The sequence below is a fragment of the Ovis canadensis genome, chromosome X (genome assembly GCF_042477335.2).
Source record: "Ovis canadensis isolate MfBH-ARS-UI-01 breed Bighorn chromosome X, ARS-UI_OviCan_v2, whole genome shotgun sequence".
Classification (NCBI taxonomy): domain Eukaryota; kingdom Metazoa; phylum Chordata; class Mammalia; order Artiodactyla; family Bovidae; genus Ovis; species Ovis canadensis.
In genome coordinates this window covers 16,829,378-16,856,991 of record NC_091727.1, presented here as the reverse complement: position 1 = coordinate 16,856,991, position 27,614 = coordinate 16,829,378, and the positions used below count along the sequence as shown (strand labels likewise).

At 48.2% G+C, this 27,614-nt stretch overlaps 1 protein-coding gene and 1 non-coding gene across 4 annotated transcripts in view; one reads left to right on the top strand and one right to left on the bottom strand.

Annotated features, from left to right (window-relative positions):
• The window catches only part of NHS (NHS actin remodeling regulator), a 344,297-nt gene that overhangs the window by 84,202 nt on the left and 232,481 nt on the right, over positions 1 to 27,614 (bottom strand). The window contains exon 1 of one of the 3 annotated variants that reach the window (XM_070291382.1): positions 22,020 to 22,451. The exons of the other annotated variants lie outside the window; for them this stretch is intronic. Within the exon in view, the coding sequence (XP_070147483.1) occupies positions 22,020 to 22,053 (34 nt within the window). The 5' untranslated portion in view covers positions 22,054 to 22,451. Of the gene's footprint in view, positions 1 to 22,019; positions 22,452 to 27,614 lie in introns of those variants that run through there. 3 annotated transcript variants of the gene reach the window in all.
• Positions 12,789 to 12,861, top strand: TRNAG-CCC (transfer RNA glycine (anticodon CCC)). Its single transcript has one exon. It is a non-coding gene; the product is annotated as a tRNA-Gly (tRNA).

Sequence of the window (27,614 nt, the reverse complement as noted above, 5' to 3'; positions counted from 1 at the left end):
TATCTTGAATAGGGAACTGATGGTGGGAATGTGCACCTTCCCTCCTAAATTCCCATACACTCTAGTTGATTTCTTTCAGTGTTAAAAGGTTAGGCATTTACAGTTTTTCAGCAGTTACCAATGTGTTTTTGCCAAAATAAAAAAAAATCCTATGATTCAATCAGATCAAGAACAGATGCGGTCTCTTTTTTTTCTTCACGCTGGACTTTGCTATCTTTGCCACCAAAGAAAAGGCAAACATCAGGAAAATGAAGATTTATGGAAATAAATAACAGGAGAGTCCTGGCAGGTTCAAGGGATCCAGGAATCCAGGAGGAGACCGTGGCGTCCTGCCATCCACTAGCATCACTGAAGTCCTCAGTCCCTTCCTGTCTCCTCCCTTCCATGTGGTACCTTCCCCATCAGCTGGGGCTGCCCCTCTCAGACAGACCAGGTTCCCTGCAGTTACCAGGAAGAGGTTCCTCACTCAACTGTCCAGAGATTTCCATCTGGAAGAGTGGCACCCCGGCTACCACCTGCACCCAGGGAGCTGGCATGATTTAGGCACCACCTGGACCCTTTGGTCCCTCTATATTCCAGGCCAGATGCCTCTGGTGGGGTGTGGCCTGCTAGCCCCTGAAGCACAGAGGAGGAAGCCCCACATGGATGGCTAAGCAGAACTCCCAGAGAATGTAAAGCTGCAGAATCCAACGGCTGGGGGCTGCGGAGGGGTCCCTGTCTGGGATCCCATCCCCCAACCTTGCAGCCCAGTAGCTCTGGCCCTCACGGGGTGGACAGGCAGCTGCTCTCTAACCCAGACCAGCGCCCTAGCATCCCCACCCTGTCCGGAGACTGGAGGCACACTGCCTCTGAAGGCTGTGTGGACCTGGCCTCAGGCTTCCTGGGGGCCCAGCAGGGCTCATTCTCACATATCCGGAAAGGGAGACCCCATCCTTGTGATGGTGGGGTCCAGCTAAGCTGCATCTCCAGCTGCACAAGGCTATTTTTAGATGCTGTTATCTTTGCCTTGCTCACAAGCAGCTGTGAAAAACAAACTGGGGACCAGGAGGCACAAAACTGGAAAATAAAAACCTCATAAAACAAGAGCTCCCAAACTCAGGAGCAGAGCACACGGTGGCCACAACGCCGGGCACCATCATGGCGGGCCTGCTTAACCTTCCCCTGAGGGGGTACTGGGGGTGGGGGTGGGGGGCTTCGCTCTTCTACTGTCCACCCATCCCTGGCCTGGCAGGCCCTGGGCAAATCCTGCTTTGGCCCACTGGCCGGCAGAACTAGTCAAACAGAAGCCGGACTCACGCCCCCCCAGACAGTGACCCAGGTGGACAAGTGTACCAAGGGAGCTGGCTTGATGGGGTTAACACTGCCACAAAAGCAAAAGCTGCAGCTCGGTCGCCTCCCTCGTCCAGCCCGTCCTAACAGTCCACTTGCCTTACAGCATCACAGCCAGCTCTGTGACAGGGAGACCCCTGCACAGGCAAAATGTCACCCAAAACCCAGTGACAGGGCAGGAAAATAGGAAGAGGCACCAAGAGGTGCCCCGACTTCTCCCCAGCCCCTAGAGCTTCCAGAAGGCCGAGCCTCGGGGTACCCTCCCACTTCCAGTGTCTTCGAGTCCCTGTCACCACCAGCCCCTGCAGTCCCTGCACCCAAGCTAGGAGAGGCCTGGGCAGCCGCGTGGAAGAGTGCCGCCCCGCCCCAAAACCCAGGATGGGGGTGGGGAGGAGGCGGCAAACTTCAAAGCTGCAGCTGCAATATGCTTAAAAAAAAAAAGCCACCCCCCTCAAAGCCAGAGTGGCTCCCCTCATCCCTTAGAGCTATGCGCGGTCCACCTTGACCGCCTGCTCCCCCTCACTCTGCTCTGCCAAGGGGACCCGGCTCTTGGACCTTGGCTGGGGATATTTCCTCTCATGCTAGCGCGCGGCGGGGCTGCGGCTCCTGCTTCCTCCTTTCCCCAAGTTTACCCACCACCCAGAGGTGTGAAAAATTAGTTAAAAATGATGTCACCTGCCCCTCCCCCCTCCCCCCCATGCCGGTCCCATCTCACACACACCGGAACATCCCGGGGGGTTGCGGTGGGGCTCCTGGCCGAGGCTGGCCTCCCCGGGCTCCCGCTCAGGCTCGGGCTCGGCCCTGGGAAGCCCGCCCGCGCTTCGTTCCCCCGGTGCAGAGATCCTACCGCCCGTGCGCCCTGGGCGCGCCGCCGGGCCCCGCGCCGGCTCCCCGGGAATGCGGCCGTCAGGTGAGGTAGGCATGCGTGCCGGCTCCGCAGCGAAGCAGCAGCTGGCTGAGGCGCTGGGCTTGCGATCTGCCTCTTCTCCCTCTCCCTGCAAAGGAGAGGCCTCCCGGGGGGCTTTCCAGCGCCTTGTTGCGTTAGGACCGCATTCCCCCTTCCTTCTCCCTTTTATCTTAGTTTCTGCTTCAGATGCAAAAAGGGAGATCGCCGGAGTCCATGCTCAGCTCCAGCCAAACTCGGTCCACAGGCTGAGAGAGAATTATGAATGGATGCTGCCTTCTGATGAGGAAGTCGACTGGGGAGGTCTCTGCGCACGGCGCGCTCCATCAAAGCCGGGGCATTGGCCCCTCCACTGCTTCAATGCTGCAGGCAGAGACACCTAATTGACCACTGGGAAATCAGGTGCCAGGAGACCTGGGCGGGACGTAGCCCCAGGGCCACGCTGGGATCGAGCGCCTTGCCGGTGTAGACAGCTTCGATTTACAGCCCAGTGAATGGAGGGGACTGCGGCAGCCAAACCTCCCGGGCAGCAGGCACGGTTGCACCAACGCTCTGCAGACAGCCGCCCGGCTCTGTGAACATCTCCTGGCTCCACTGGGCTAAAGGGAACCTGCTAAAAATAATCCGTCCCCTGCTGCCAGCCGCAGTGAGCTGCAGGACTCAGACCCCAGCCCCAAACTCGGTGGCGCGCGGGAGCTGGCCACAAAGCGGGCCCTGCGCGCTTAGACGAGCCGGGGGCTGCAGAGGATCCTGGATCCGGATTTCTGGTACCTGTGCGTTTCCTTCTCCGGTAGCACGACCGCTGGCGCTGCGCGTTACCCATGCCCAGAGAGGCAGTGGGCTCGGCTCATCACCAACAGGCTGGACCGACCACGGCTGCTCAGCGCCGCACCCCCGTGGTTCCCTTCTCACCTCCCCGCTCCCTGGTCTCGAGCCAACAGCAGAGGAATCAGAGACGCCAACCGTGCCAACTCCTCTAGCCGGGGCAAGAGGGAGGCTGGAGACTGGCGCGGAGCATGTGCCCGCGTGGTAACAGGATTAGAACGGCCGAATATTGTAACATTGCCTCCCCTCCCCCCTTTCATCGGCGAAACCTCGCAGCCTGGACACAACTCAGCCTGCCCAGGCTCCAAAACACTGCAAAGACAATGTCTTCCTGGCGACGGGCTCATCTCCAGGGATGGGTGATTTACTAAACCAGCTCTGAGAAGAAACCAGGGTTAAAAACCACGCCAGTGTGTGCCCATGCCTTAGGCTGGCAGATTCTATATATAACCACCACATACAGAAGACAGAAAGCCATTTAGGGCCACTAAAAACACAACACTTATGGGATATATCCCTAATATATAACCAGGGGGAAAGCAGTGAATGAAATTATCCAAAATATGCCTTGTGGGAGGCAGTTTCTGGTACTTTGTCTTGAAGCCTTGGAAACCCATTTAGGGAAAACTTGTCCCTGTTTTGACCAGGCTACCTGTTTCAAATAGGGAGATGGAGGTCCTGGGCAGATTTGCCTGCAAGAGCAGTCCTGTATCCACGAGGCCCCTGACCCCTCCATAATTCACAAATTGTGGTGAAACACTCAACTTGCCAAGGTCACAAGAAATCTCAGGGTTGCCACAAGCCCTGGTAGAGAGTATTTCCTAATTGGCATTACTATGAATTACGATTGTGATCACACAAAGGATCACGTGGAAGCCAAGTTAGTCCAGGCTGGCTGCTCTCCTCTGACCCCACTCACACCAACCTCCTCCAAGGGCTGCCAGCCTGCAGCACAGGCTGGAGTCCCCGCTGGAAGACAGAGCAAGGCGAGGTCAGGAAGGATGAGGTGGGAGGAGGTGACGCAGTCACTCCAAGTGAGGCCGAGAAGAATCGTGAACCCCAAAGTTCAAGGGGTGGGTTGACAAAGGAAAAGAGTCCACCAGGGAGATGAGACAGAGAAGTACCAGACCAGGAAAGGAGGGATGGCCTCTCCTGGACACCAGGGTCCGCAGGGTTTCAGGAAGGTGGCATGATGGAGAATGCCAGACATCCCTGAGGAGTCGGTGGGAACAGAGCCCACCACTCCCTTGGCTTTGGGGGAGCCTGGTGGAGTGGCCACAGCGGGTGTGGAACTGCTGCTGAAAAAAGAAAAAAAGGAGTCTTTCCCTTAGCCTTGCTTGTCAAAGGACCAGAGGTACCCGGGAGCTTGTTAAAAGCACACTGAGAGTTCTGGGACAGACTCCACCAGGCCAGGGGAAGCCCTGCCATGTGCAGACTCAAACCACTCGGGCTTTGAAATGAGGATTTATGTTCCAGTGAGCAAAATGGCCACCCTCTACAGCAATCCCTGGCAAGATCAGGGGGAACTGGTGGCCAAGTCACTAATCACCCATCCCAAGGAGATGGACTGTCTTGCTTCAGCTTTTTAGGGCTGCTCTACCAAAGGAGAGCCTCGGCAGTGAGGCCTGCAGAGCTCTGTAAAGTGATGAAAATGGCCATCCACCCTTTGCATTCATCTTTACAGTGATGAGGTTTTTGTTAACAGTGACAATGAAAATAATGATATAACTAGATCACTTACATTTGGATATAGTTTCGGCAAGTCCTGTGGTATATATATAGAGAGAGAGAAAAAGAGAAAGAGAAAGCAAACAAACAAACAAACCCTGGACTTTGGTCCCAGAAAGACCTGAGTTGGAATCTGAGCTTTTCCATTCTTAGCAGTATGGCCTTTGGAAAATCATTTGACTTTTCTGAACCTTGGTTTCCTTATAAAAGGCAAACAGGATGCCTAATTTATAGGATTGTTAGGAAGAGGAAATAAAATAATAGATACAAAGCACCATGATGGTGCCTGGCACATAGTAAACCCCAGTGAAGATAGCTCCTTCCTGTGTCTTAGGTCTTCCCGAACATGCTCAGACTGTAGTTTTTCTGAGTCCCTACCCTGTTTCTGGTGGTTAGGGTACCTGATGCTTCCTATGGCTCACGGGTTCAAACAGAAGTACTTGTTGAACATCCTGGGTGCCAGGTACTGTGCTGGATACTAGAGTGGACAGAGTGGGCTCCGCCCTCTTTTAGCTAGCATTCTAAGGGCAGAGTTTACGTCCCAGCCCATGGGGGTGTCCTGCTTGTTTTTTTTCTGGAAGCCAAGGGTACCAGGTCTCAGGAAGAAAACAATGGCAAATGTGTCATCCCTTTAGGACAGTGATGATCTAGAGGAGGGATCAGCAAACTTGTTCCGTCAAGGGTCAGATAATATTTTAGGCTTCAAAAGCCATGAGGTCTCTATTGCCACGACTCCACTCTGCTGTTATAGCTCAAAAGGCGTAAATGAATGGAGGGGGCTGAGTTCCTATAAAACTTAATGCACAAAACAGACAGGGGGTGGGATTTGGCCTGAGAGCCATAGTTTGCCGGCCACTGAATCTATGACGTGACTCAGGACAGGACTGTTCCCTTTAACTGGTATTCCCAGGAAATGTGGGAATGGTATTCCCAGGAAAAGTCCATTCATTCAATTATTGGTGATCGTCCATTCAATTCAAGTTGATCTGACCAAAAGCAGTTCACTGAAGCCCCTCATTGTTTTAGAGCACATTTTATATTTTCCCTGGAAGAAACTAGCTAGTTAGTTATTCAACTATCCCTGTCTTGCTCCTCCAGCCAGCCTCCCTGGCCATCAGGTGCAGCCATGCAACTCAGTGTTGCCAGTGGGAGGTGGGAAAGGCCTGTGTATCCCAGGCCAGGCTCAGAAAAGCTCCTGTCCATTCCAACACATATTAAGAGACCCTGGGGTAAAGAAACGCCAAAGTGGAAAGAGCTTGGGGATGCAAGTGACTACATGCCGACCTGCATTAGACTGCAGCGTCAGAAAGAAGCCACTGAAATGTTGGGGGTTGGTTACCAGAATTAGCCTACCTTGAACAAGTCACTCTCCTATCTCTTTAATCAGATGATACAAAACACAATTTAATGCTCTGCTGATTACTTAGGGTCTTTATTAGGAAGGCTTATTATCGGTCTCTATGGCAACACATTTCAAAGACTCCTTTTTGGATTTCCAAGCTCTTTCCCTGATGGTTGTTAGTTCCCCACTGACACTCCTCTCTTACCTTCTAGCTCCCTCCCTGTACTTTGAAGCCACAGTGGGCTGAGGGAAACAGACATCATGGCTGGGTAACAGCTGCCCACTAAGGAAGAGTTACTAGTGGCCTGAGCAAGAATCTAAGTGGCAAGGTATGTGGGCTTGCTGACAATTATTTGCAGCCCGGGGAAGTGCCCTCCACTTACTTTCAGGCTTAGTGCTGTGTTCCAGGGATAAAGTTACTGGAAGCTCAGCATCTCTGGAAAGAGTGGGCCCTTTCGGTATTATCTAGCCTCCAGATTTTCAAAGCTTTAATGCTTCTACTCGTCATCTCAGAGGAATCTATAAGAAAGGTTCTAATTCTGTCCCCTGACATTCATGGTCTATTCAGCTTTCAAAATGCTATTACTTCCTGATTTTCTCTACATAGATGATGCCTAATATATGCCCCAAGTCTGTTCTAAACTTGCCTTTCCTGCTTATTATTTCATTGTTATCTTATAGGAGCTGAAGAAATTGATTGGAAAAAGCAAAAAAAAACTTTAGTCTTGTTCCAGAAATGATATGTTATCTTTATATCTTGGAGCAGTTTACCAAGAAAACCCAGCTGTGCTTTAGACCTGGGCTTCTCTGGTGGCTCAGATGGTAAAGAATCCGCCTGCAATGCAGGAGACCTGGGTTGGATCCCTGGGTTGGGAAGATCCCCTGGAGAAGGGCAGGGCAACACAGTGTAGTATTCTTTGCCTGGGGAATCCCATGGGAAGAGAAGCCTGGTGGGCTACAGTCCATGGGATCCCAAGGAATTGGACACGACTGAGTGACTAACACCTGCATTATTCTGATGGGTTGGGGCAGTCCTTCCCCAGCATAAGGTTGGGCAGCAGGAGACATACTTGGTGCAGGGAGGAAGCAAATCAAGGAGAGATGTGGGGGGAGGCCTACAGACTCCACAAACCCCGACAGTCTGCGTTCATTTTTTAATTGAAAGAACCAAGATGACTCAATGTAAGTGATCTTCTTGGTCTGTTTCTTCAGCTATAAAACAAGGACAGTGGAGATGATCTGAGAGGTTTTCTCTAGGTCTCTCATTCTGGAAGTTTATTGTTTTATGAAACCTGGAACCAAAACCACCTTCTGAAATGATTCCTCATCATCACTTCTTATTTCTCCTTGCCATTTCTGCTTATCTTCCAGAACCGACCACTCTACACATAAACTTCAGCATCTGCAAGAGCAATAATATGACCTGGGGTAGGGGAACTTGCGAGTGGTCCAGTGCTTAAGAATCAGCTTTGCAGTGCAGGGGGTGTGTGTTTGATCCCTGGTTGGGGAACTAAGATTCCACACACTGTGGAGCAACTAAGCCCACACAATGCAACTGCTGAGCCTGAGCCTGAGCCTGCGAGCCACAACTGGAGTCTCTGCCACAACTAAGACAGAGGCAGCCAAATACATAAATAAATCTTTGTAAATAATAATAATAACAGTATGAACTATGATCTGTCCAGTCTTGGAAGCCCTTTTGCCCCAGACTGACCTTCTTGGTGACCTCAGGAATCCCAATTCCAATTTCACTCTCCAGCATACACACCCTCCCCAGATGTTTCCCTAAGGTGGCTCCCCTCCTTTCCTCTCCTGGGCTCCAATGACAGAAACCCAGTTTGGCCTCCAATGTTTATTTCCCTGAAGCAAGCTGGATGTCCCTGGCATCAGGTGGGTGTGGCAGAGTCTCACACCTCCTAACTCCTGGTAACGTCACATCACAACTGCCAGCCCACCGCTGCTCACAGATCTCGTGACTTCCACAAGACACCACTGCTCTAAAATGGCTTGCTTGTTCATAAGGAACTATGTGTTTATTCATATACATTTTATATCATAACAAATGTAAATTAATTTCAGGGCCCAACTACCCAAGCTAGTGTCTATATGGCTGCCTGTATAAAATTTCTCTCTCAAAATTCTCAAAACCATCTGGCACAAACTACTGTATTGTGACCTGTTAAAATAAGTAACAGCTGTGATAATCCCTCTCGATTTATGGCAAGCTATAAAGCTTTGCATATCCTGGCAATGCATATAAAATAATAAATAAAACCATTATCATTCTGTGCTGTCTTGGTGGGAATTATGATTATTTAGCCAAAATGGAGCCCCATGGAATGCATCTGAGAAGCAGAGGTCTGGCCCCATCTGCCCCTCCCTCCCCAGCCCCTAAAGCCCCAGCTCACCACTTAGAGCCCCTAGATGTGTTTGCAAACCTTCCCCACTGTAAATACACCCTTTCTGTGAGAACTCCATTCCCATACACTGCTGCCCACTTTTTATTACTTCAAAGCCTTCTTTTCTGGTGGTGAGTTTCCAGAATTCCTCAGGATATCCAGACCATAAAGAAAACCAAGCTATGCACAGTTCAAGAGTGTGACATCATGTATAGCACCAAAACCAAGAATTGTCTTGGAATTGTTAGCTGTATGCTTATGTTTGCAAATACTGCCAAGATCCCAGGTTGAAAAATACTACATCAAAGTCATTTCTCTAAAATATGCAGGATGTAGAAAAGGAAAACTTGGTACCTGGCAGAGAAAGGAACTTGGCAGCTGTGATTCTAAGTAGAAGCCACTATGCCCACTGAATGTGAATTTCAAAAAAGGAAAAAGGAAGGGGACAGGGCTTCCCAGGTGGCGCTAGTGGTAAACAACCCACCGGCAATGCAGGAGTGGCAGGAGACCTGGGTTCCATCCCTAGGTCGGGAAGAGCCCCTGGAGGAGGGCATGGCAACCCACTCCAGTATTCTTGCCTGGAGAATCCCATGGACAGAGGAGCCTGGCGGGCTACAGTCCATGGGGTCGCAAAGAGTCAGACACGACTGAGCACACAGACACACAAAGAGGACCCAGTGCAGCCAATAACTAAATAAATAAAATTATTATTTTTTTAAATGAAGGGGACGGGGTAGGAAGCTAGCATGAAATGGCTCTTTACTATATATGGCTGTTATACATAATCTCATTTAATCCTCACAACAACCTCAGGTATCACTTTTCTGTTTTATGGTTGAGGAAACTGATGCTTAAAGAGGTCAAGTAACTTGCCTAAGGCCATCCAACTAAAAGTTGAGATGAAGTTTGAACTCAGATCTGTCTTTTTCCAAGGTTTGTGCTCTTTCCACCTCACCACATTGCCTTCTGGACAGCTGTTCACAGCCTTTTAACAATATGACTCACATGACAGATAATATTTACATGGATCATTCATTGTCATGGCCATGGACCATTCCTACCCCTTCTCTCCCACTTACAAAGTCTATTTGAGTGCAAATGAGAGTTACCTTATCAGTGGAAGAATGCCAAATTCATATTAATATATATATATATATATCAGTACATATTAAATTACAAATAAAGGAGCTTGGTTATTGTATAGATTTCAAAAAAGAGCTGTAATACTTTTCAGCTTTGCCCGTTGAGAGGTAGAATCTACTTTTCCACCCTGAATCTGAGCAAGTCCTTGTGACTTCATTTGGCCAATAGAATGTAGTAGAAGTGACACTGAACTTGTTCTGAGCCTGGGACTCAAGATGTGTTCCGGCTTCTACACCTCTGCTGATCATGGTACCTACCCAGGCTTGTAGCCACTGGGGGCAGGGCTAGGCTAGACTGGGCTAGGCTAGACTGGGCTAGGCTGTTGGCTGATGACACACATGCAGTCCACTTGTCCCCCTCATTCTGACCCCGAGCCCGCTAACCACCAATGTGTGAATGAGGCCACCCTAGATCATCCTGCAGGGCTTGACCAGAAGAACCACCCACTGATTTTTAAGCCACTAAATACTAGCGGTTTTGTTACACAGAAAAGGCCAACTGAGGAAGTTCTGTCCATTTCTAGCCACTTGTCAAAACAGATACTAAGTGTTGAGACCTGGTTTAAATGTAGATATCAATCAACTAAAACCTTCCTAAAAACAAAATGAATTCTTTTTGATGGCTCCACACATTGCCATAGCTTAAAGTCTTCACATCATCTCATTTATGCCCCGTGAAAGTGCCAAGCCAGAGAGGCTTCCTATGACTAGCCTTCAGCCATGGAGATCCACCTTCCCTCCTCAACCCTGGGCTTGTCAGCCTGATGCTGGGTCATGTGGTTTGGGGGAGAGCATCTCCAAGGGGAGTGACCCAGAGTCACCCCCAGGAGATGGTCAGTGCATAGGAGGAGGAGAAGGAGAGACGGGGTGTTTGACCCCAGAACCCATTCAGGGAAACAGAGGAGTAAGCCCGAGAACAAGAACCAGTTTTGTAATATTCAACAACAACAGTCGCGGTTGTCTTAAGAAGATGAGGCAGCCAAAGACACAGGTGGGCAGGGGATAAGAGATGCACACCCTCCCTTCCCACACACTTGGGGAACTTACAGATGGAGACTCTCAAAAGGAAGAAAGGAACAATTACAAACTAAATTAGGGCCGCACTCAACAGCCTGAAACAGGAAGAAACAATGGTTACAACGAAATACCTCAACAGAAGTGCTCAACCTTGGCTGCACTAAGCAGTTTCAACACGGTAAAATCAACCCCTGCACTCTTAATTGCTACATTAATTACTAACTTTATTTAATAGGAAAAATGCTCAGCATTCAGAGTTCCCAGCAGTTTCATCAAAAGCCATTTCTTTTGCAGAAAGTGTTGGTGAGTAACAGATGAGTTGATTGTTTCGCTGTCTTTGCATGAGACGCTTGGGCTTTTTTCTTTTCTTTCATAATTTTCTTAGTAAATCTGGGAATCTTTGAACTGAGGGTAATTTCTCTTTTCTTTCTCTTGGTGCCCTCTAGTTATATAAACACAAAAAATAATTACAGAGGGAGTATTTACATCTATACATCTATGGTTTCTTCATTTGGTATTTACTGTGCTGAGTGAATGAATTAATTTAGTTCATTTTACTTCTTGGGAAAAAGTATATATGATGAAAAGGGGTTCTTTTCAGTTGACTCTGGCAAAGCTTTGCAAGGAGCAAATAAAGGAAAGGGAGAAAGAAAGAAACCTTCTTTGTAGCCTTGTGAACATATGTTGGTCTGTACCCTCAGTGATTTTCTACATTTGTGGTTCAACACATACTAATTATGTTCCAGAAAGGGGGATGTTTTGCTGAGAAACTTTAGGAATTAAAAAAAAAATAAACCCTCTCTACACTAGTGGTGGCAGCTTCCCCCAGTTCAGGCCCTGACCCTGCTTCCCAACCACTTTGCCCAGTGTGAGAACGGGGATTCCAGCTCTAGTCTGGGAGCTCCGTGAGGTGCCTTCAGGGTGGAATCAGAACTGCAACTTCCAGATCAGAGGAGACAGAAAAATAGCATCATGTGCCAAAACGGGAGGGAAGGTTTTGTCATTTAAGGATGGGGTGACGTCAAACAATAGAGAAATGACCGGGTGGGCTTTGTAAGATATACCAGAAGCAACGCTAGAGAAGCCGGGTGGGCTGTGACCTGGAGGAGGATCGAGGCATGGTTTGGCCTGCTCTTGAAGGGTGTTCCATTTCTGTGAAGAGTAATTCACTTCTAAAGAAGGAAGGGGGACTTCCCTGAGCATCCAGTAGTTAAGACTTCGCCTTCCAACGCAGGGGGTGCGGGTTCAGTCCTTGGTCAGGAAGCTAAGATCACACATGCCTGGAGGTCAGAAAACCAAAATGTAGAACAGAAGCAACACTGTAACAAATTCAATAAAGATTAAAAAAAAGAAAACTTACAAAAAGAAGGAAGGGTACCAGTGGGAAGTTTCTGAAGAATAATTTCATAATAAATGGATCATGTGTTGAAAGGTGCTTTGCACAGGAGAGTTCCTTTACTCAAATATTTCTTAAGAAACTTAAGTTTAGTTGAGACTCTCTTTTAAAGGAGAGACGATAGATGGCTCAGGTGTTCATTTGTCTGAACCAGAGAGAAACAAGAGCTTTAGGATCACAAATGTCAGTAGGATTTGTGAGAATGAATTTTTCTCACTTTCTGAGACATTCATTACACATCCAAGGTAGCCTGCTGCTGCTGCTGGTAGAACCAGAGACCTGAGGGAAGGACCAATCTGAGGTTATCCCTGACCACTCCAGTGATTCTGGGATATCACTCTGCGGCTCTGGCTTCAAGCTTCCTTACCCCACTTCCTCAGGCTGTGGGCAGTAAGCCCTACAAACAGAAACTGCAGAATGGAGGGGCTTGACCCTTGAATATAGTCAGTCTCCAGCCTCAGAGTGTTCCAGAGTTCATGTGTAAGTTTTTTTTTTTTTAATTCAGGACGAATTTTCCCACAGAAAAGAAGTGACAGATGACATTTAGAGTTCCAAGTCTGCCCATCAAGGCTTCTTTCTTCCACAGTGTTGCTGGGGAAATATGCATTTGCCATGAACAAGTGTGGAAAACAATACTGGTATCATGGTAGTGACTAAATGTTAACATAACTGCAGAAAATGGTTTTAAAAATTAATCTTAGGGACTTCCTTGGTGGTCCAGTGGCTAGGACGCCACACTCCCAATGCAGGGGGCCTGGGTTCAATCCCCGGTCAGGGAACTAGATCCCACATGCTGTGACTAAGACCCAGTACAGCCAAGTAAATTAACCTAAAAAAATAAAATAAAAATAAAAATTAATCCTAAATGCCAGTGCCCACTGAAATGCAAGAGTAACTAGAGAAAGAGAAGTGGGCTGATGGAGACCTTGGGGTCAAAGAGATGACCCCATCTCTTTGAGGTTTAATAATACTGGTTCTTTATTATGTCTAATATCACGAGAAAGATTCACTCACTCAAAAAAATTTTTTTGAGTATCTAAAATCTTATAAAGATTACAGCTGAGAGGAGCTCATAGAATGGCCAACTAGAAAGACACTGTACTATACATGGTTTTCAGAGGGACTTCCACATACTCTCAACATATACTGTGTTGTGCCTGGGGGTTCAGGACGCCACAGGACAAACAAAGGTGGGGGATCTTCATGGACCATAGTTTTACTCAGTAATTAGTTGGGGGAGATTATTTTATATTAAATACTGTAGGGAATAGTGCAGATTTTATAGAAAATGCATATGTGAAGTCGTGAAGTTGCTCAGTCGTGCCTCACTCTGCAACCCCATGGATAGTAGCCTGCACCAAGCTCCTCCGTCCATGGGATTTTCAACGTAAGAAGTACTGGAGTGGGTTGCCATTTCCTTCTCCAGGGAATCTTCCCAACCCAGGGATCGAACCCAGGTCTCTCACATTGTAGACAGACGCTTTACCATCTGAGCCACCAATTACAAAGAAATCTTAAGATCTCTGGAAGGCAGCTTTGGGCCATCTCCACCTCAGATCCCCTCAGGGGCACTAGTTCATCCTCTGCCCTTGGAAGAGTGAAAGTGAAAGTCGCTTTGTCATGGCCAATTCTTTGCGACCCCATGGATTGTCCATGGGATTCTCCAGGCAAGAATACTGGAGTGAGTTGCCATGCCCTCCTCCAGGGAATCTTCCCAACCCAGGGATTGAACCCAGGTCTCCCACATTGCAGGCAGATTCTTTACCAGCTGAGCCACAAGGGAAGCCCGAGAATACTGGAGTGGGTATCCTATCCCTTCTCCAGCCGCCCTTGGAAGCACCACTAAAATACAGGTGTGTACAGCATATGGGCTATGGGAAGGGAGATGACAAAGTCCCTCTGAGCAATGTCAGAAAGGGTTTCTCAAGGAAGGTGATGCTTAAGCTAAGCCTTCCAAACTGCCTAGGAGTTGGCCAAATGAAACCGGTCACAGAAGCATTCTAGAGAGGGAACACTGTATACAGGCTTGGAGGTGTGTGCAACAGCATGGTGTGATGAGAAAGTACAAAGAATTCTGCATGACTGGAACACTTGGCTGGTATAGGGAACTTCAGAGACGCACATGCATTTCATCTCAAAGTACTGGAAAGGATGCTGAGTCTCAGGGTTTTTTGTTCCAGCCAACAGGCAGCACTGTGGGTTCAGAGCAGCCGGGCCTGAGAACTCTGGGAAAGCAGATGATGGTGGGAAGATGGCCAGGTGGAGAATGGAGACAGGTACAACCAGATTCCTGCAAATCCAGAAGAGCTGTAATCGTTCCTGCTACTTGTTACTTTGCTTTCAAAACCTTTGAATGAGATGAAGTATAATCGCTGTGAGGACCTTCACCAGGATGCTGACGTCAGGAAGTCAGAGAGGACCAACTCTCCTCTCTCTCGCCACTGAGAGACAACTCGTGACCTGCCAACCCTTGCAAGTGATGGTGTGGGAAACCCCACATGGTAACTTCTTGACCTGCCACAACTTCCCCCACTTGTTAATCCATCACCTTTTATGATTCTAGGAGACATTTACAACCCTCTCCTAGGAAATGAATATTTGAACAATATGTCACTGATAAACAATGCTGGGTAATAAATATATCAGTTATAGGCAGTCAGGTTAACTAGCTTAGGACTGAAAGAGAAAGTCAAAGGCCTTCCCTACACCACTCTGTTTTCTCAAGACAAGGGGTGGCAGTGGGGGCGGACACTGTTGGCTCTGTCCCTTCTCTGGTGCCTCTTCTTAGCTCAAGTCTCATGTTGTGCTGGACCTATCTCTGCTGATTGGGTGTTGCTCCTTCAAATAAAAACTAAGTTTCCTTCTCTTCGGATGACCTCAACAGAACTGGAATGTAGGCCATGGCACATCTTTTAACTCTTAACCTGTATGATAACCTAAAGATACCACCCCCAAGTTTAGTTTGGAGTCATTATTTTCAAATCCTCACAGTCAGTACGGCCTGATGGTAACAAGCCTGGGGTTTGGGATCAGACAGATATGGGTCCAAGTTCTGGTTCCCATCGACTGAGCTATAATCTTGGGCAAGTTAGGCAAATGCTCTAAGCCGCATTTTCCTTCTCTGGAGAAGGGACATAATTGTGCCTGTGTCAGAGGGTTGCTATGAGTAGCTGCTGTGACCCACACAGTTCTGCTGAGCACATAATAAAGAGTCCGTAGATGGGTTTTAATCTTAACATACTGGTTTTTCCCAAGCTCCGGGCTCCAAATCTCCTCAGCCCCCAATGTTAATGGACAGACCCCTCTCAAAAACATTATATTGATCACTTATGATACAACAGTACTTCACCTTCTATTGTAAATGCTAAACTTTAGAAGAAATAAGTTTCATTGCTTTTTGCCAGAAATACCTTTCCTTTTGTGACCCAAACAAAAGCACTGGAGGATAAACAGATTAGAGAAGAAAAAAACAACCAAGTGAATGTTTTCTGAAGTGTGGAAATGAGTTGATGAAAACAAAGACCCAAGAGCAATGCTCACATCCGCCACTGGTTTTATATCCATATCGCCAAGCAAATATCCACCCACTCCTAAAATTATAAACCCTGTGTACAAGATGCTATATTGAGAAATGGAGTAGGGTTCAATACATCTTTTGAAACTTGGTTGAACCTGCTTTCATTTTGCCAGAGGTGAGCTAATATTAGCCAAAGTCTGCCAAGATATGAGACATGAGAGTCAAGTCTTAGAAAGAGTGGGTTATGATTAGAGGGCAAAGGGTTTTCATGGCCTGTGACTGAGAGCCTTCAAATTCTCCACACAACACCATCTCCTGATGATGACGACGACAGCGAACAGTTCCTCAGTCTGAGACGTGGGCCGAGCCTTGCACTATGTGCTTCGTTTTCATTACATCCTCCAGTCTTCACAACAAGCCTATGAGATCTTGCCAAAGAAACCACAGCTCAGAGAGCTGTGACCCCAGAATGCTTCTTGGGGCCAACAAATTCCTAGCAATCCATCAAACTAAACCTCCCTGCCTTGAGGGTGCCGCCTTCCCTTTTCCTCCTCCATCCCCCACTCACTCTCTGCAGTCACTTGGAAGCTTGGTTTGTTTGTTTGCTAATAGCTGCTCTTGCACCTGCGGTGACACACCAGTTGGGTTTGCCAGCTCCAGCATAGAGCACTGGCTGGGTCTTTATATGTGGCTGTGATACCCTGAAGGTAGGCGAGTCCTCAGTTTTGCTGTGAAAACAGGGCAGGATGTAGCCAGATTCTGTAGCTACAGAGTCTGATCCAGGCCTACACGTCTATCAGACTGCAATGAATTGGATTTTCATCCTTTACCAAGTTTCAGATTTCATAGTTATTTTCTGCTTGATACTGTGGACCAAGGGTAGAGAAATGTCACTGTTCTACAGAGTTCCAGTCACAAGAATGTTGTGCAACAGGAAAGGAAGTCATTTTTTATCATTGAACTCAAAAGCTTCCCTTCTTATATGAATCAAGGGTGTATCTTATCTGCCAGTGATTTCTTCTGAGTCCATCAGCAGCCAGCCCTGCCACCCTCCCATAAGAGGAGAGCAGACAAAGAGAAGCGGAATGCGATTTGGCGGCAAAGAACATTTTTTCCCAGGAGAAAATGGAGAGACTTTTAGCTTATCTGCTGTCACCTGGTTAATGTGATCATTGTTCTTCAAAATAAAATCTCCTCTCCTTGCCCATGATGTCGTTAGTGTAAAAACAAAACAAAACAAACAAACAAAACAACCCAACAACAACAAAAAAAGCAGCAGCAAGAACAATTAAATGCCAAGAGGAGATGGGCCAAGGGGAAAAAGAGAAGGCTCACCAAGCGAAGCTACAAATCACCTTCTTTTCAAGGAAAAGCATTCAATACACAATTATCTCAATTCTCCCAGCTGGCCACTTTGCTGGCTTTCCAAGGTAGCTGTGGAAAGTACTAGAAACCCATGGTCCCCGTCATCACCTCTGGCTTTCAGAGCAGGAGCTATAGAGGCCTGCATTAGGTGGAATGAGTAATTTGTCATCCGTTTAAGCCAAGGGCCCTGTGGCTACTGATGTGTGCCTCTTGCCTATTTTCAAGCTCGTCCTTATTTCAAAATTAATCATCCAGCTCTATCTTGCTGGTGAAGGTTTCCAGGGATAAAAACTTAGATGGAAGAGGGATCCTAGTTGTTAAAGGCCAAATGCCATCCATGGCAAGCATAACACAGAGACAAGGTGGTGAGAGAAGAGTGATTTACTCTGTCTTAAAGAATAAATCAAAACTTCCTCCTTGCTTGGTTGTAGAGTGGGGGCCAGAGGGAGAAAAGATAACATTCCTGAGAGGCCTCAGTTCTTCAAAGCCGAGGAAACATTTGCATCTTTCCCTTTATTGGTGTTTGACATTTGGCCTCTGGATGCTGAACAACTAGGCCTGCATTTCAGATGAGAGGATATGACTGAGGTGAATTCCTTTCCACATTTCCTTTCTGCCATTTCAGGAGCCAGTGGGTGTCACCACACTCAAGGTCACTGAGTTAGAGCCACATGTAAGGCCAGCCACCATCAGGAGAGCAGACTTTCTCAGTATCCCTCCTGACTCCAAATGTGGCACCCAGGAGGAAGAAACCCATGTGACCCAACAGAGCATTCAGAAGCACAGGCCAGCTTTGGAGAAGACTAGAAGATTCTGCCTTGAACACAGACATGTAATGTCTACCTAAGTCTACATACAGAGGACTTGTGCAGGGTAGAGAGTAGACAGCAGGTTACACTGGCTTCCGTTTTCCTGCAGCCTTAACCCTTCCTAACCTTCCCATCTCCTCTATCTTCCCACCCTCACCTCCAACTCAGAGAACGCAAGAATCAACCCCAAGCAAATAGGCTTTCATTTTCTGCAAAATATTGCCTCTATAAAAGATGGTAATACCTAGATACCTAAAGATGGCAAAACCTCTTGGTTTCACAGACTAGGTATTTCTTTCTTCATATTGAATATCAGAGTGAGCTCATTCTATCATGTTCTCAAAAATAGAACAAGACAAAACAGACAAGCAAGCAAGCAAACCAATAAAAACCCCACAAACAAAAATCTACCCCAAACTTGAGACACCTTAACCCATTAACCCTAACATAGTAGGTTCAAAGGTCCCAGGCTCTGTCAGCCACACTTGGCTGGCCAGGCCACACCCCACAAAGGAGAGCTGGTCCCTCCTTCCTGTGGATGGGCCCTGAGGTACTGTGACCAGCCTTTCTGCTGCTCCTGGGTCAGTATCCTCCTGACTTGTAAGTCCTTGAGTGCAGAGCAGGGTCTTAGTCATGTCTGAGGCCCACAGCCAAGCCTGGTGCCTGGCACAGATGCTGCTCCATCAAGTTCAGCTCCCCAGATGCCCAGCTCCTTCAAGGCCCTGGCCATGCCAAGCAGTCAAGGCCCTAGAGAAGGGAAGGAACCTAGTTGGATAGCTGGGAAAGAAGCCAGGTCTGGGACAGAGCAGCTCCAATATTCTATTGAGGAACATTCCACAAGAGAGGCAGACTAAGGAATTTCAGAGGAATTTTTCAATGGTGCGCTTTTGGGTTATGCTGAGTTTTTTCCTGGCTCGCCTCAGCATGCTCAATCCAGTGTAACACTTGGCTGCTTGCCCTTCCCTAGGCACACTGTTGGTATTTTCATGTCCCATCTGCTAGTGCCTCTGGAGGACGTTAGGATAAGTGGGTTGATCCAGAAAGGACACCCACTGTCCTGGCCCTCTGCCTAAGACATGCAAATACAGAGTAGCATCCCAGCCAAAGGCATGTTATTTTAAATATGATTATTATCCACAACTACTATGGACTGAACGGTTCGTAGGTGAGTTATGCTAAGCCCTTTGCCTGCATTCACTCATTTTATCCTCATTTAATATATGAGGCAGATTTTACCATCTCTATTTTAGAAATAAGGAAGGTGCAATTCTATAACTTGACCAAAGTCACACAACTGATACATGGCAGAGTAAGGATTTAACCCAGATCTGGTAGATACCAAAGCCTATTTTCCCCACACCATGCTGCCTCTCCAAAACCTAACTATCAAAAGGATGAAACCGATAACAATGAACCCAACTAGTAAAACCAATGGAAATTACCAAAGCTGTCCTCTGAGGTAAATTTATAGCTGGCAATTCACATACATTCAATTTAAGGGTTAGGAAAAAAAGTTTACAACCTGAAGTCAGTGACTATAAAATCAGATAAATGAATTGAAATGGAAAACACTACTAAAATGGACAAAATAGACTTTGCTGTAAGATGGTGGCCGTCTACACAGCACTTCCTCTGAATGTGGAATTCCCAGGAATGAACTAAGGAACCTGAGAGGATATTTACACTAATGTGAAAGCTTTGTTTCTGGTAAATATGTATGCCGAGAGATTAGGGTATAAATAATGGCAGTAGCTGTTGGGCCCTGTGGCCCCGGACTATGGGATGGTATAGGGGTCCGGGCCCCAAGAGCCGGCCTGATTAGCTTAGGTGGTTCCCACACTTACCCAAGCCACTAAGACACCCTTGTAGGCTAGATGCAGCAGGAGCCTTAAGCCTAAGTCCCTCTCTGCCCTCCTTCTGAAGACCATAATACTCCGCTGAGGTCTACCCACATACAGCTTAGCAGCTACGAGATCTAGCATGGTCAGCTGGTGGCTATGCCTGCCTCTAGGTTGGGAAGATTCAGCAGGGGCTGAGAAGGAAAGAATGCAGGGACTTTGCTTTTTCCCTGAATTATTCCTATGTTTATAAGGCAATCGTATGAAACAATTGTTCCATGGCTTTAAATCTAGTAAATAAAACTCCCTTTGAGACTCCGGTTTGAAAGATGGTGAAGATCAGAGTAACTACATTGTTTATATAATAAACACACACCCAAAACTATAACATTTTTATAATGAAACCTGGTGTAATAAAATTTGTGTTGAAGCAAAAAGCAGTCATTTTCCTCTCCACTTTTATTGTGCCGAATGCAATCTCTGCCAAGTCCTACTTGGAGGCATCTTTGATTAAGGGCCTGGTCGCCCCCCACTGGTGAGCTGTCCAGAGTTGGCAGAGGTGCCATGACCTTGCTGCAACTAATGCCAGAAGACAGCTCCATTCACAAAGTACCAGTGGCTCTGAGAGGGTGAGCCCTCCAACCTTCCCCCATTCCAGACCCCAGCCTGCCCCCAACACCTCGGCCTTGGATCTTCACGTCTCCAAGGTAAACTGGGTCAGGCTGTCCTAAAGGTCTTCCCCCAACCCCACCATCTTTCTCCTTGAACACAGCCTAGAAACTTCTGGCAGGCACCTGCAGGGAAATTATTTCCTTGACACTCCTTCCCGTGACTTAGTCCTTCTGTCCTGATAAAACACTACCTGGCTGTTTATTCGCCCCTGAATCCACTGATCCTCATGAAACTGGGTGGATTTAGGTCCTGGATTGTCGTACTTGGTTCCCTGAGGGAAAGCAGGGGTTAGGGTGGGAGTGAAGTTCTGATTTCTTACCTAAGGCAGTGATTCTCAACCCTGGCTGCACGCGGGGATTCAGCTGGGGAGCTTTCTAAAGAAATGCTCTGATGCCCGGGTCGATTCCCAGAGGTTCTGACTGAACTGGCCTGAGGAGCAGCCTGCATGTCAAACAATGGTGATTCATCGCAAGTATATAAGCTATTTGAGATGTGGACTGAACAATCTCTCTGCTCCCAAGTTCAGAAACTGTGATGCCCTGAAGAACACACAGGTTCAGTGGTGCCCACCGGAAGCTGCCAGACCCACAGGACTGTTTCTTTCCCCCCTTAATGGATCTTAGGTAACTAAGCGACACAAACCAGCATCTCTTCGTCACCACACCTGAAGAAGCAACTCAGAGGGAACACTGTTAGATGGTGGAGCAGAATAGCACTGTCAGTGAGTGAGGCTGCAGACGACCATATTGGTTAGGCTAACTCATGGCCACAGCGCACTGCCCCAGTCTCCACAGACCCAGTGGAGGCAAATGCGCACCACGGTGGCTTAGCTAGGCTGAGAAGAGTGCCAGCTTCAGCCAGAACACCGCCGTGCCTCACGCTGACGGTGACCGACACGGTAGTGGCATCTCTAGAAAAAAGGCCCCATCCCTGCCATACAGGAGCCCGAGTTAAAATGGAAGGACTAACCATGGTGCAGGACAGATACTGCAAAGAGTTTGACACTTTTCAAACAGGGTTCACTGGTGTGGCCGAGCTGATGTGGCGAAGAACTAAAAGGAAGTGGGGGTTTAGACCAAAGAAGTCAAGATGGCACACAGTGTGTTAAGGCCACTGCAGATGGAACAGAAATGACACTGGGGAACTTGGTTCTGGGGACTCCCAGATCAAGGCTGTTTGGGGGCCACCGGGAGAGACATAATCCTCTACTTGTGATCTCAGGATGAGGACAGGATACTGAAGAATTCCAACAAGACAGGGGGGCAAAGTGCTGGAGGAGAAGCAATGGACTAGCAGGCCAGGTGCAGTGCTAGGCGGTGCGGGACGTGGGGCCAAGCCCACAGTGGCGTCCCCAACCACCCAGACTGGAGCCTGATGATCCTGCCCTGACTCCTCCTCCGCAGGCCACCCTCTGGGCCCTCTTGGAAGACAGGCCAAGGTCGGCACAGAAGAGGAGGAGGGAGAAACCTTGTCCTCTCTGTCTTAAGTGGTCCAGCACCTGGAAGGAGCACAAAGTTGCCAAGTTGGCCAGCCTGGAAGAACCACCCCAAGTCCCTGGAGCTCAGGAGCTGCCGAGCACAAAAGTGTCATCTCTGCAGGTCAAGCACAGCCTCCCCTTGCTCTTCCCTCACTCCCCCCCACATGAATCATTGCTGGAACCGGGCTCCCTCGGGCCTGGCCACCCCTGGTTCCCTCCCGCTTTGTCTTGCCAGTAAATGCTGCAAACCCCCAAGTACCTGCATTCTTGGGCATGCAGCAAGCGAGAGGCATGCTTGGATTCCCGCTCTGCTTCTTGAGGCCGGGCCTATTCTTTCATCCAAAGCCCTCTGGAGTCCCAGGAGCTGAAAGCTGATCTGCTTAAGTCGGCAGGCAGAGCAGGGGGGTGGGAGGGCGAGGGAGGGCAACCCTCAGTGAGGAGGGTGGCAGATTCTCACTCGACATCTGCGCTGCCTCCGGGACTCCCCCCTGGAGGGGGAGATGGTCTCACCCAAGCAAGCGCTGGGCCAGCTGCTAATCCCTCGGGGGTTCACTTGAATGGCAAATCAGGACTCTGGGGCAGCCTCCGCCACACCCTGTCTGCAGAGGAGGGGCTCAGCCACACTCTCCTTCATCGGCCCTGGAGGACTTTCGAAGGCCCAGTACTTTCTACAGCTGCACTGGCATCACCTGGGAGCTGGTTTGAAATGCAGACTCTCAGGAGGAGCTCTGCCAAGAGCCACGTGGCTATGGAAACCGTAAGCATGCCGCTGGACACAGGAAGCCGGCCCAAGGCCTGTTAAGCCAAGGAGCCAAGGCAGCCCAGCCCCGGGGCGACTGTCCAGTCATGATAAGGAACACACCCCATCTCATCACCCCACGCCCGCCCCGCAGCGCCCCCATTCCCCTCCCCCGCCCTTCTTCTCATTAGGCTGGGGCAGGATCACTTGGCTGTGCAAAAACATTAGGTTGGTGTGAGGCTGAGCTGCTCAACAGGTCTGCAAATATTTGCACACCCACTGAAAGGATGAGGGGCAGCACACAAGTGGAGTTTGCTCTTTGCAGGTTGCAAATCAATTTCAGATCCCCTCCCACCCCCAATGCACACACCACCTGTATCAACACGTTAGACTCATGCGATGCCAATAACAACAGTAACAGCGCCCCAAGCCCTTTCACAAACATCCACCATCCTGGGGTCTGTTGAGAGCGTCTTCTTGGCACCAGAGGGAGAAAGCAGAGATTTCCACCACTTTGCCCTCACAGCCTTTATGTTGTCACGGCATGCGCTTCACCTCCCAGCTAAGCCCAGCAACAGAATCAGTGTGCAAAAACTGGAGGGAGGAGGGAAAGAAAGGAGACAAATGGAGGGAAAGACTGAGAAGAGCACTGGCACTGCAGTCCAGAGAGGTCACTGAAACGACTAACGGTGTCAGCTCCTCGCTTCTGCTCCATAGCCACGTGGAGCGAGAGCCAGAAGGGGTGACTTTGTGTCTGAGGCGAACTGCTGGGCGCTGAGCCCTGGGATATACCAGGACCGCCCCAATCAACAGAAAGACTCCCCAGCCTTGCAAGCACCTGCAGCATCAGGGGCAGGCCTGGCCCTCACCTCCTTGAACCCTTCTGGAGGGAAGAAATCAAAGGGCTGGGGAGAAGAAGGAAGAGGAAAAGTCAGCCAGGGATGATGACAGACAAGCAAGAAGGCAAAGAGGGTGGCCCTGAGCTCTGCTGGAATTCGCGAGGGCCCTTAAAAGCACTCCTGGTGGGCTTCTGGGTAGAGACGCAAGCTGAGACAGAACTGAAAAATCCGTGGATTCCCAGTCTTGCCTCCAACAACAATCACTCATAAAAAGACTCATGGATGGAAGGAAATGAAGCCGTTGTTTTATTTTCTATGGGAAGTCATAATAGTTTTTAAAAGGTTAATCTCCTTCTCAGCCCTGTTTTTTCCCTTCCAGTGACCCCAAGCTGAAAAGGAAAAATATTTGTACTTGGTGTTTAAAAACCACAGTGAATTAGCTTTTGTTGTTCATGGCAAAGCCACTATTTAGCTGCCCAGAATCAAACCAGATGTCAGGGAAGAAAGAAGGCCTGCACCCTGTGAACTTGCCTTTCACCTTTGCAGGGGGGCCGAGGGCCAGGCTGGACTGAGAAGTCAAGGTGGAGGGGGTGGGGGCGGCCAGCAAACGCGGCATGCGGTTCTGAAGGACCTGCTGGTTGGGTCTGCGTGGGGGCATGCCAGCAGAACTGGGATACAACAGCTCCGCGACCCTGCCTGTGCAGCGCCTCCGGACATCCCGAACTTTTTCCTGTGGACGGAATGCAAGGCACTATTCGCACAGGCAGCAGAGACCACAGAAAAGCAGGGGAGACAGGATGAGGAGACAGCAGCAACACAAGAAAAGGTCAGCAGGGCTGGCTGGCACACGCAATCTATCAGAGGAGGTGAGAACAAATCCTGCAAGGAAAAACCTGCATGCTCTTTCTGGGGCCTTCCAGGAGAGTATGAGGAGGAGATTAGTATTCCATTTTGTCAGGCTTGTTTTTCTTTAGCACACCACCCACCACAACTCACTGCTTAAATTGGGAAAAATAAAAGTTCCTCTGGGGCTCAGGCTGTTTTCTCAGTTTCCTAACTCAGCAGCGTAAGGAAAGACGAAGTTCTGTCTACTCCAGGACCCTTTGTATCCACTCAGCGAACATTTACTAAGCACCCCCGCCACACACACACACACACACACACACACACACACACACACACACGTAAGCAAGATATATGAAAGATAACAGAGGCCTTGGCTACTATTCCTGTCCATTATAGCCTATTGGGTAGGACAGACATGTTCAGAATAACACTGATCCTAATAATAGCTATAGATCCCACTTTTCAAAATGTAATGATGCAATCAGGACTGTGTTTTCCATACAGTAGCTTATTTAACCCTTACAATAACCCTGTGCAATGAGTTTTATTATTCCCATTTATAGATGAGGAAACCAAGGCTCAGAAATCTTAAAGAACTTGATCAAGATCACACACCTGTTAAGATAATAGGGGTCTTTGTTTTTTGCGCTGATGGAGCCCAAGTGCCTAGAACAAAGCCTCGTGCATAGTAGGTGTGAAATAAATCTTTACGGAATGAAAAAAGCAGCTGGGGGTGCAAGGAAGGGCTTTTGGGGGCCTTGGAGATGAACTGTGAAGCATGGCTGGGATTTACACAAAGAGGGTAAAAGGCACACTGAAAAGAAAACAGGAAATGAATGAATGCATCCCTAAGGAAACACAACTGTTTTACAAAATAGCAGGAGTAGGAGGAAGTAGTAGTTAAAAGAGGGAGCCCTGAGTCAGAGAGACTGCAGTCCTACTGTGACCCTGCTGCCTATGAACACGACTAAGTCAGCCAGTCTCCAGTACCTCATATTCCTCATCTGTAAAATGGTGAGAAAAGCATTACCTACTATGGCAGAAACTGTTCACTTCCTATCAGATCTTCCGTGTGTGCCCTCCCTTTTGAATTCATACAACCTCAATTTTTTAAACTGGGTCCATTGCCAGACCACCAAATGGCTCTATTTCCAGGCCTCTCTTGTAACTAGGGGCTGCTATGTGGCCAATGAGATCAAAGCAACTGTGGTGTGGCATTTCTGAAAAGTCTGGGAACACAAGAGACATGCCCCTTCTTTCATTCTCCTGTTTGGGCCAATGATGTGATGGCTGGAGCTTCAGGGGCCATCTTGGACTGAGAAGATGAGGGCCACAATGATGGCAGAACCAAGAGCTGGGAGAAGTCTTGGTCTCTGGACTAGTCCTGGACTTCTTATACATAGGAGAAAAATAAAGTTCCATCTTTTTGAAGCCTTTGTTAATCCCCAATGGATATATTTACTTCAAAGAGTTGCTGGGAGGACTAAAAAAGATAATGCAGACCAAGTAATTAGTGCTGGGCCTTACACATAGTGGGCACTCCAACAAATCTTAGCAATCATGTTTTGCTGCTATTCTTATGACTACTGTCATCATTACCGTTACTAAAACCCCAAATGTTCCCTTATTCTGCATCAGGCTGAACCGTCTTCATTCAGTTATTTAATCAATTTGCTTAAAATTCCTTAGGATTATGTCTTTCATGAAAACCTGATCAAGAGTCTTTCTATCACAGGGTCCTCTTTGAAATTCATCACCAAATCATCCATATAACCAATAAAAAAAAAAAAAAAGAAAATCTAGGCCTGTTGGTGACACAGGGAGTGGGGGTTAGGAGGTTAACACTTCTGAGCATGGTGACTGGGAAGCGTTAATTAAATTCCAAGTTGGGTCAAATGTCCCTTTTTAGAAAGCTCCATGGCAACTCAGTGCCGCAAGAGACTCCCTTTTCCCAACCAGACAGAACTTTACACTGCAGGACGAGGAAAAAAAAAATGTAAAGATACAACACTTTGCTTAAAAAGTTCTGAGAGTCAGCATAGTATGCTGGACTTCAAGAGACTTGCCAAGAACTGTGGATCCTTTTACTTAAATCTCCACTTCTTAGTATCTCTGACAGATTGTGTGGTTTGTTCCTGAACTTGATCAATAAATGTTTGCTAAAAGATCTAAGGAAGGAAATAAATGCCATGAGTTAGAAGGCATGGTTCTCATAGGTCAAAGAATAGGCTGCATTCAGATGATGAAGGATGTACTCAGGAAAACTACAGTATCTCAGGCCCCACCCTAGACCCACTGAATCAGAATCTCTGGGTGTAGGGCCTGGGAATCTGTATTTTTAAGCTGCCCTGGTGATCTGCTATGTAGTCAAGTTTGGGACTGTTCTGAAATGCACACTTTCCCCTGACTCTCTCTTAGGTTGGGTTGCTATGTGCTCAATCGCTCAGTCGTGTCCAACTCTTTTTTGCACTGCAGCCCTCCAGGCTCCTCTGTCCAGGAGATTCTCCAGGCAAGAATACTGGAGTGGGTTGCCATGCCCTCCTCCAGGAGATCTTCCTGACCCAGGGATTGAACCCACATCTCCTGCATTGGCAGGTGGATTCTTTACCACTGAGTCACCTGGGAAGCCCCCTTTAGGCTGGGTTACTTAGAAGCAAAGTCTGTGATGGGGATTCTTGTTGAAACGCTGTATGGAGGGGATACTCTCAGTGGAGGGGGAGCACGCCAGCTGGTGGAGAAGACAGAGGCAGCACACCAACAGCACCCAGTCCCAACTCCACCATTCTAGGCTGGAGTGGAGTTGGCCTCAGTACTTGTGTGGCTTTGTTTTCCACGGAAGTCATCATGTTTCCACCCTCTTTGCTGACTCGATCCAAGTTTACCATTTACACAAGGGTCTTGAAGATGAGTTTAACCTGGAGGGAGGTTTTTAGAACCTGATATGGTCCTTTCAAGGACCAGGTGCCCTGAGTAGGTACACCGATTACCAATGAAACTGCAGGGGTTATCATTTGCTTGGTAAGTTCTGCCAGGAGTTGGCCCAAAGTCAATGTCCCAGAATCCTTCTCAGGCGTTCCAGCCATATTCACTCAGACTCCAGAACAAGTGACTTAGAGGACTCCAGCCACCTGGTGGTCCATCCCCTCTTCCTTCTCAACCCTGACAAATTCAGATGCAGGCTACAGAGCTCCCTTTGGCTTATTCTCAATGACTCCTAAATGGGTCAAATCACTTTGGAGACTGGCCCAAAGCTCATTTTGTATTCACCGCTGACCTGTTTGTTCTCCCCCTGGCACTTCAGGAAAAAGCTGGGCGAATACCTTTTCTCCTGGTTTCAGTCTCTCCCCCTGGAGCAAAACTTGCTGCCCAGGCCACTGTCATTTATCCAGAGCTCCTGCTACCCTGTCCTGGGCTCAGTACCCAAGCTCGC